At 47.5% G+C, this 9,889-nt stretch overlaps 1 protein-coding gene, 1 long non-coding RNA gene and 1 pseudogene across 2 annotated transcripts in view; 2 read left to right on the top strand and 1 right to left on the bottom strand.

The window, feature by feature from the left end:
- The first annotated feature begins 2,843 nt into the window (after window positions 1-2,843).
- On the top strand, window positions 2,844-6,773 carry LOC102023881 (annotated as a pseudogene).
- A 55-nt stretch (window positions 6,774-6,828) lies between these two features.
- LOC102014989 lies at window positions 6,829-8,298 on the bottom strand. Its single transcript, XR_259867.2, has 2 exons — window positions 8,259-8,298; window positions 6,829-7,752 (listed from the first exon to the last, which is right to left on the bottom strand). It is a non-coding gene; the product is annotated as an uncharacterized LOC102014989 (long non-coding RNA).
- A 916-nt stretch (window positions 8,299-9,214) lies between these two features.
- Tra2a (transformer 2 alpha homolog (Drosophila)) overlaps window positions 9,215-9,889 on the top strand; it is a 24,480-nt gene continuing 23,805 nt past the window's right edge. Inside the window, exon 1 of the mRNA XM_005377400.2 lies at window positions 9,215-9,535. Coding sequence (XP_005377457.1) covers window positions 9,500-9,535 — 36 coding nt within the window. The 5' untranslated portion in view covers window positions 9,215-9,499. The remainder of the gene's footprint in view (window positions 9,536-9,889) is intronic.

The raw sequence follows: 9,889 nt of genomic DNA, 5'->3' as shown, positions 1-9,889 counted from the left end.
TACCACTTTGTTTGTAACTCTGTATTGTCTGTACCTTTCTTTTGCTATTTTGTAAAAGGTTGTCTGTCTGTTAATGTTTTCTTCCTTTGATTTTTAAAATAAAAAAAGTTACATGGTTTCTCTTATATGAGAAGCCCAATATATAAATAAAGTACAAAATAAAAGATAGACAATAGGAAAAAAGAGCAAAAAGTTATTATAATCCAGCATGGGCAATATATCTAAAAGTATATCTTGATTTAGTCTAACTGTCTTGTATCTATCTTTTTTTGAATCTATTAACCAGGCTGTTAATCTGTACAGATGATACTTAACTTTATAAGGACCTAGCCAGGCCTGCTGGTGCACACCTGCAATCCCAGGACTCAGGAGACTGAGGGCAGAGGATCTCCACGAGTTTGAAGCTAGCCTGGGTTACATAGTGAGTTCAAGGTCAGGTTGAACTACATAGTGAGACCCTGTCTCAAAAAACAAAACCAACCAACCAGACAAAAAAACTTATGAGGACTTATAAAATAAATAATGGATATGATACTGGCAAAAAAAATTTTAAGAGGGTGAAGAAGGGGGGAATAATTGAGATGTGTTATGTACATGTACCAATTCTGCACAATGAATGTAATCATTATGTACTGTGAGCATATACTAATAAAATTTAAAATTAATTTTAAAAAGCCAGGCTTGGTAGGACAGGCCTGTAATCTCAGCACTCTGGAAGGCTGAGGGAGTAGGATCCCAACTTTCAAACCCAACCTGGGCAACTTAACAACCCAGCAAGAGCCTATCTCAAAAAATGTTTATAAAGGGCCAGGGATGCAACTCAGTGTGAAGACTCTAGCCAGGGATGGTGAACCTTTCAGCGCTTTGAGTGATAACAAACACCTCATGGCGGCATGCGTGCCATAGTTTCGCCACCACTGCTCAATTCCCAGTACTGAAAAATAAATAAATAAATAGAAAACTCTGTTATGAAATGTGGAAGCAAGACACTTTCTTTTTTATTTTAAAGATAAAAGAAAAAAATAAAGATAAAAGAACAAAAACATATTAACAAACACATATACATTTACAAAGTAACCTAAAAACAATACAAGCAATACAGAATTTCAGACAAGGTGATACAAAATTAACAATGGTTAAGATAGACTTTCTAATTGTTCCAAAACTGCATATTTTTTTTCCTATCATGAACATAACCTTTCTGTTTTTCTGCAGTACTGGGAATTGAACCCAGGGCCTTCACACTGTGCTATGCCTCTGGCCCTTTTTAAGATTTTAAACAAGGTCTAGATAATATGCCCAGGGGGATCTCAAACTTACAGTCTTCCTGCCTCAGCTGCCCCGTCCTGAGATTACAGGTCTGTGCCACCACATCTGGCTTTGTTATTTGTTTTTCTTGTTTGTTGTTGTTGTTGCTGTTCTCACTGAGACAGGGTCTCACTCTGTAGGCCAGGCTGGCCTGGTATGCAGCCCTGGATGGTTGCCAACTTGTGATCCTCCTGCCTTAGCCTCCCCAGTGCTAAGGTTGCAGGTATATGCTGCCATACTCGGCTCTCTTGATATTTTAGAGGAAACTCCTAAAAATATAGCCTTATTTCTTATTCCATAGATAAATCTTCCCATTTAAAATCTGGTGGACAGGGCAGGGGATGCTGTTCAGGGACAGAGCTATTAGTATATGCAGTTCATCCCCAGCACCAAAAACAAACCAAAAAACTGCTGACATATTGTATAATCCTATTTACATGAGATGCTCAAGACAGGCAAATCTATAGAAATATAAAGTAGATTAGAAGTTATCAGAAGATGAAGGGAAGGGGCAGGCATGACCCACACACCTATAACCCCAGCACTGGGGAGGCTGAGGCAGGAGGATTGCCATCAATTGGGGGCCAGCCTGGGCTACATAGTGAGTTCAAGGCCAGCCTGAATTGCATAGCGAGACACTGTCTCAAAAAAAAAAGGAGAAACCAAGAAAAAAAAGGGGGCTGGGGATTTAGCTCAACGGCACGGCGCCTGCCTGGCAAGCGCAAGGTCTTGAGTTCAATTCCTGGTACCGGAAAAAAAACAAAGAAAAAAAAGGAGAAGAAATATATGATTCTCCTAAAATCCACTAAATTATATAATCTAAGGTAGTGTAATGATGATTTTTGTGTTACCTTAAAAAGTTAGATTACCATTTTAAATTTAATATTGCCAAATGTGAAACAAAATATAAAACACAAACATATAACTCTGCAGAAAAATGTTAATAAAGATAAGCTGGCCAAAAGAAGAAAGCAAACTGAAAACTTGTGTGTATGGGACAGCCGCCAGCCGTCACAGACCCTTGCTGCCTGGATCCCAGGCTTTGAGTTTCCAGCATAGCCACACTGCCCCCTGGTGGTGTTGAGTTTCCAATCTAGAGCGGGTCCTACCCGTCTCTTACCTCTCCAAGGTTGCCCTCTTCTGTTTGGAAAAGATAATGCAAAATGAATTCCTTGACAAGGTTTGAAAATCCAATTGGTTCCGTGTAGTATCACAATCTAGTAAGCACCAAATAACCAAGCAATCCAGTAAGCACCGAATAACCAAGCAAGGTCTTAGAGAAGTAACAGCTGTAGAACGTCAGATGCATCCCATTCATTTCAGCAAGTAAATGTGAGCTGAGTTTGCACAGTGTCAGGTACTGTTCCAAGTCCTGGAAGAGCTTACAGAGAATAGAACCAACTGAAATCTGTCTTCATGGAATGCGTGCTCTTTCAGGGTAGGGAAGGATGGTAAAAAATGAATGAACCAGAGTGACACCTGGTTCATTGTGGGGGGGAAGGTTATATCAGAAAACGTAGCATATTAAACCAGATATGTACGTGGAGGCCAGGGAGCTGGCAATGTAAGTCAGTAGCAGAGCACTTGCCTAGCATGCAAAAGGCGCTGGGCTCTTCCCAGCCCCATAAAAAGACAACCCCAAAATTAAAAAAACTTTACAAGGCAACATTATATTAAGGTCTATCACAGGAACAGACAAGGTGTAAATGTTGAAAACCAGGTCCCTGAAAGAGAGAAGAGTATTGATCTGAAACGTTCACTGATTTTTATAATATAAACACTCCTAACATAGTTGACTGCAAGCTACCAATAGTTTAATATCCAGCTCTCATAATTCCTGAAATGTTCATCGTCAACCTTTGTGAGCCTGTACCATCAGCTGCAGCACACCACAGCTGGGGAGTTAGTACTGTCTGGGAGGCAAGTATCAGGGGCGGGTAGAGCTGCTGCTGGAGGAGGGTAGGGTTGTGGGGTGGTGGGAACTTCAGGAAACTCTCTTCTGTTTTCCTCGTGAAACAGAAAGTAAGGACAGCAGCTAAGGGCCGGGAATATAGTTCAGCTGCACAGCACCTGCCTGGCGATCATGAAAATGGATGCAACTAGAGACCATACTCATAAGTGAAATAAATCAGACTCTCACGTGTAAACATCGTATTGTCTCCCTAATGTAAGAAACTGAAAAAGCAAATAAGATCCAAAAGTTACAGGCCAGGGATATAGCTTAGTGGCATAAGTGCCTGCCTGGCAAGCGCAAGGCCCTGAGTTTGATTCCTGGTACCAAAAAAAAAAGTTACAATAGATATTATGAAAGGGAAGGGAACTGCTCAAAGGGAAAGAACATCTGGGATGGGGGAAAGGAAAAAGGAAGGGGGAAAAAAGAATATATATATATATATATAGACACACGAGATAGCTAAGGTAATTGTACTACTCATTTCTATTAGCTCATTGAAAGGATCAGTTAGTACTTATATTGTTTGATCAATTCTGCTTGTCTATATCTGGTAATCTGAGCAACTACTTTGAACATAATATGTGATATAAATTTTAAAATGAACAATATGCAACATAATAACCATTGTTAATTTCCTGATCATCTTGTTTTGAAATTCTGTATTTTTAACTGGTTTTTTTATTCTCTTTAAAATAAAAAAAGGACAGCAGTTAATAATAAGTTTAAGGAGAGTAAAAGCTTCAAATTTAAAGAGGAAAAAATAAAATAAAATAAAGGAAGAGGAGTGAAATATTTTGAAGACAGCAAATAAATTAAGGAAATATATTGTTGGGCAACGTTAGGGTTATTGATCAAAAACATTACAAGAGGGCTGGCAAAGTGCCTGCCTGGCAAGCGTGAGGTCCTGAGTTTGATTCCCAGTATCAAAAAAAAATTACAAGAGAAGAGTTAGTATAATTGAATTTTTTTTCCTGCCACATTTAGGCACAGAGGTGCAAGCTCTAAGCAGATGGAAATTGGATTTTATCAGAGACAGGGAAAACTTGAGAGGGTCAACAGATTGTCATTAATCAGGTCAAAAGTTTTTGAAATCACACTATTAGAAGAAACGGGTTAAGTGGTGGTCAGAATGTGGAAGGTTTGAATTGAAATGATGGTGGGAACTGGGTATGGTTAGCACATGCCTGTAACCTCAGCCCTCTGGGAGGCCAAGGCAAGAGGACTGAAAGTTCCAGTCCAGCCTGGGCAATGTAGCAATTTAGTAAAACCCCACACTGTAATCCCAGCACTCAGTTCAGAGAGGAAACCTGCCGGAGGTTTAAAACTCAGCGGGATCAGCTGGACCTCATCTTCACAGGCAAGATCCTCAAGCATGGAGACACACTGGACCAGCCTGGGATCAGAGATGGGCTCACTGTCCATCTGGTCCTCAAGACCATACAGAGGACTCCGGATCCAGCTGCTGCCAGCGCTGCTTCTCTCCACCACACCTGCTTCACCCTCACCCCTGCCCAGCCTTCTACCTCCGTCAGCCTCGCTCCAGATGTGGTACTGCACCTGTACTCTCTGGCTTGGGTGCAGCCTGGGGCTGGGCAGCCTGGGCCTCGGCTCTGCCAACTTCGTAGAGCTGTAGCGGCAGACGCAGAGGCAGCTGATGGTCAACGCTGACACGTTGTCACAGGTCATGCAGACCCCCTTGCCCAGGATGTGATGTCTAACCCTGACCTTACATGCCACATGCTCATGGCCACCCCCTACATACAGCAGCTGAGGGAGGAAATCTAGGGATCAGGCACACGCTCAACAGCCTGAGCTCACGGGGCAGACAGTAGAGCTTGCTCAGAATCCCACCGAGATGCACGAAATTATGTGGAACCAGGACTGGGCCCTGAACAATCTTGAGAGCATCCCCAGGGGTATAATGCCCTCTGCCTGTTATGGTTTGTGTCTAGATGTCCTGCCAAAACCTCATGTAATTTTAGGCTTTTGCACAGGTGGCTGAATCTAGAGTGTGTGACGCTGGGGTTAAGGGTGTATGATTACTAAATCAGTCCACTGATTGGATTGGCACTGATCTAATCCCAGCAGTCTAAAATACAATACAAAAGGGGCAGAAGGAGGCTTGTCACACTTTCTCTTGTTGCTTTTGCTGTCTTCTGCTACCATGACCTGTTGCCCTCTGCCATGTGGCACCCTGCCTTGGGGCCAGCTGATTATGGACTGAAACCTCCACAAACTGTGAGCTAAATAAACCTTTGTCCCTTTAACTTTGGGTGTCAAGTATTTTGCCTCAGCAATGAGAAAAAAGTAACTAAGGTACCACCCATGCACACGGATGTCCAGGAGCTCATGTTCAACGCTGCCCTGGAACAGTTTGGTGATAATCTTTTCTCTTCCCTGGCCAGAAAACTAGACAGCTCATTCTACCTCCTCCAGACTGAGAATTGAAAGCACCTCCATCCTCCCAGAGCTCCTTGCCCCCACCTCCCAGGCCCCCGTGTCCAGTGGGGAGGGCACCAGATCAGGGACCAGCCAGGTGACCCCCATAGTCTGGAACCCCTCTGGGTTCAATGCGGCTAGACTGGGGCCAGGGATATTCAGCAGCCCAGAAATGCAGGCACTGCTCCAGATCTCTGAGAACCCCGAGCGATGCAGAATGTGATCTCAGCCCCCTGATGCACAGCACGGTGTAGAGGCTGGCCCAGAACCCTAACCTCACCGTTCAGACACTGGTGAATGTGCCGCTCTTCACAGGGAAGCCCCAGCTGCAGGACCAGCCCGGCCTGTAGCTCCCTTCCTCCTGCAGCAGATGCAGAACTCCAAGTCACTGCCATCCTCACCCATCCCAGTGCTGTGCAGGCGTTATTCCAGACCCACAGAGAATGCAGACCTGGAAGACCCCTGGGCTTATCCCCAGTCCTGGCCCCTCCACAGTACCCTGAGGAGGCAGCAACTCTGGGTCTGCAGCTGAGGCTCCCACGTCCTCGACAGCCACAGCAGCCACCTCTCCTCCCTCGGGGCCTTCTGTACCTAGCAGCAGCTCATGCAGCCGATGATCCAGCTTCTGGCTGGAAGTGGAAACTCACAGGCACAGACACCAGAAGCAAGATTTCTGCAGCAACTGGAGCAGCTCAACTCCATGGGATGTATCAATCATGAGGCCAACCTGCAGGCCCTCGATTGCCCCAGCGGGGACATCGGCTCAGCTACCTACCGAGAGACTGCTGGGCTCCCCGCTCTCCCAATCCCTTGGCCCATGCCTCGGGCCTCTCCTTCAACTTAGTGCCAGCCTTTGGTACCTCTGTCAGCTCCAGCCCCCTGCACCCTGCCCCTCTGCCTTCTTCCTTATCCTCCCCAAACAGCAGGGTGATCTCAGAGGCGTGGGTCCCAGCCCTGGAGCTCTGAGGATTTCCATTCTGCTGCTGTCTCCTACAGAATCTTCTCTCCCACTGTGTTCACAGCTCTGCTGGCTGGCCCCCTCCTCGCCCACACTCCTCAGGCTTCTCAGTGAGACTGCAGAGTCAAAGGAGGACCCAACTTTCCGACTGACTGGGACAGAGTCTTCCTCGGTATCGCTGGGGCTTAGCTTGTCTTACATTTATTTTGACAACGCTCTCCTTCTCCCCAGCTCTGCCCTACCCCTGCCCATCCCGGCTAGAATGTCCCACTGTGAAGGTGAGGGGCAGGTGACACAGGCTGTGGTTTCCTCCTCAACTTCTCTTCCGTTACTTCATGCAGCACTTTCTCACAGCCTCTGTTGGGACTTCCAGGAAAAAGTGGGAGATGCCTGTTCTCCTAGTCTGAAGCGGAAGCTGAAACAGAGCTCTGGACAGGAACGAAGGGGCCTGAGGCCAGCCCAGTACAGACGGGTGTGCAAGAGGAGTGACTGAGAGTCTCGAGACACAGGGAATGGGCAAGACAGCCGGAGGCAAAGGCTTGGAGTTGGCATTGTCGCTGGGATGCGGAAGCTCTCGTAGCTCTTTTTGTCAGGAGAACCCAGGCCCAGGCCCTGACACAGGAGGAATACAGAGCCCAATGGAATCTGAATAGAAGAAAAGGGCTCTGTGAAACTAAGCAGTTTGACCCACAAGCAGTTGTGTTGGCTCCACTTCCTCAAAACACACGCACACGTTTCTGTTTTCTCTCACCGGAGACAACTGGTTAAAGGGCCCGTCCAGCGCAGGAGTAGGTACATCCAGGAGGGCCGGGTTCCCTGAGCCTCAGGACACTGTCACTGAAAGGCTGTCAGGCTGGGACTGATGCCCTTACTTCCTGTCACTGCTTTGAGGAAGAGCAGAAAGGTTTCCCCCTCCAGAGTTCTTGGGCTTTCAAATTCTTTACCGTTTTCTTCCAGGCCAGAAGGTGGTTTTATTTATTTGCGATTTTGTTTGCTTGTTTGTTTGTAGTGCTGGAGAATGACCCAAAGTTTCGCACATGCTAGGCAAGAACTGTGCCCCGCTGAGCTGCGCTCCCAACACACGGAGTTCTTTCTGTGGAAGGAGGGGAGGGTGGAAACGATGCTTTAAACCTGGAAGTGGGCCCTGCTCTGTGCTAGCATTACCCCTCCCTCCCTGCACGGTCCTGCTGCTGCAAGGACCCCCTGGCCGATGGCAGGGGTTTTGCCTTGAGTGGAAAAGGGCGCCAAGCAGTCCAGAGACAACATCTGCCCTCTCCTTCCCGACCTCCCCTAACTCCCACACTTGTAAATAAACAGTGTGATGTCTTTTAAAAAGTGAATAAAATAAATGAAATGAAATAGGCTGTTCAAATAGCTCAGAGCAAAGGCCTTGGCTTCAATATCCATTACCAAGAGAAAGCGAGAGAGACACAGAGAGATACAGTACTACTATGTGTCAATTTCCTGGTTTAATGATTATACTGTGGTTATAAAAGACATTCAAACTTGGATAAGCTGGGTGAAGGTGTCTTGGTTACTTTTCTCTCATTGCTGACACAAAATACCAAAATTAAGGAAGGAATGGTTTATTTAGCTCACAGTTTGTGGAGGTTTCAGTCCATACGTGGCTGGCTCCAAGACAGAGTGGAACAAGGCAGAGGGCAACTGTTCATGGAGGCAGAAAAAACAGCAAAAGCAACAAGAGCATAAAGGAGGAGTGGAGGCAAGCAGCCTCTTTCCCTCCCTTACATATGCAAACTACCCGCCCCAGGGTAGGTGTAACACTCACACCCATAATCCCAGCATTGGACCACGGATCAATCATACACTCTAAAAGCCTGCTCCATAACTGCATGAGGCTTTGGGGAGGCATCCAGACACAAACCATAACAGAAGACGAGTATTTTTACAACATTTATATGTGTTTTTTAAGACAGGGTCTCACTATGTCGTTAAGGCTGGCCTTGACTCACATAACGTGTATATTTGCGTTTCTAAACTCAAAGTCATCTCAGAAATTATAATTGATTGGGATTCAAGTAGATTGATTTCAGAGGTCTTGTCTAACAGCTTTTAAGAAAATATCTATTTAAAAAGACTAGAGATGGGCGCGTGGCTCATGCCTATAATCCCACCACTGGAGAGGGTGAGGCAGAAGGATCGTGAGTTCAAGGCCAGCCTGAGCTACATACGGAGTTCCAGGTCAGGTTGGCTACACGAGATTCTCAAGAGAGCGACAGAGAAAGGAAAGACAGAGAGACGGAGACAGAAGGAGAAAAGAGAAGCGTGGCTGCTCGTTACAGCTCCATCTGTGCGCGTTACTTCGACGCCATTACAAAGGGCAAGTATTAAAATGATCCGCTTAATTACGCTTCCAGTTATTTCTGTTCCTTTACACGAGAATCCACGTGGACAATATTTAAAAGGGCAAACGTTATTAAAAGCTCCTCCGAGGACAGAAACTTCAAAAGGATGCACGCTTTAGAGAGGAGTCTGAGCCCCGCAGGTCAGCGTGGAGGGAGTGGCCCGGAGACGGGCAAACTCCGGGCTGGCATCCACCAGCCGCGCCAAACCCGGGGAACACAAAGCCTCGCGGGAGGCGGGGCTCGTGACGTCACAGTGACGTCCGCCCCCTTACGTCGCGCCCTGGAGAAGCCAGAGGGTTTCTGGCGGCGCCGGCGCCATTTTGACGGAGCCTACGACCGAGTGGGAGTGGAGCGGGGCGGCCGTTGTTGCCGACTCTTTCCGGCTCCCCACGGTCCAGTCAGCGGGGTGATTAGGCCGTCGGCCCTCGAGCCGAAACTTGTCTCTTATTTAGTTCTGGGGAGCGCCTGGCCGACATGAGTGATGTAGAGGAAAACAACTTCGAGGGCAGAGTGAGTACAAAGCCGCGGGAGCCGTCTTCGGCGGCGGCCCGATGCCCGGGGTTCCACCCGGACGAGCGCGGTCGGGGGTTGCGGGGAGTCCTGCGGGGCGCGCGGGAACAACCTCCGCAGCCATCGCGATTTCTTCCTCACATCCCAAGATGGCTTCTAGGTTCCACTGCTCCCCCAGGCGCTGCGAATAACCCTCCGCCCCCTTTTTTGGAGACTGACTGGTACCTGGACTCCGGGGTCTCCCCCGTCGCTCCGGGCCCGCGCCCCGAGGCTTCCCGGTCTCGGTCCCGAGGTGTGGGTGCCCGCGGCGCCGGGCGGGAGGCGGCGGCCGGATGGCGGTAGGTGCTGACTGCG

The sequence above is a fragment of the Chinchilla lanigera genome, unplaced genomic scaffold (genome assembly GCF_000276665.1).
Source record: "Chinchilla lanigera isolate Chin_1 unplaced genomic scaffold, ChiLan1.0 scaffold00009, whole genome shotgun sequence".
Lineage (NCBI taxonomy): Eukaryota > Metazoa > Chordata > Mammalia > Rodentia > Chinchillidae > Chinchilla > Chinchilla lanigera.
The sequence above is the reverse complement of the archived record's forward strand: the minus strand, read 5'-3'. Positions and strand labels throughout refer to the sequence as shown.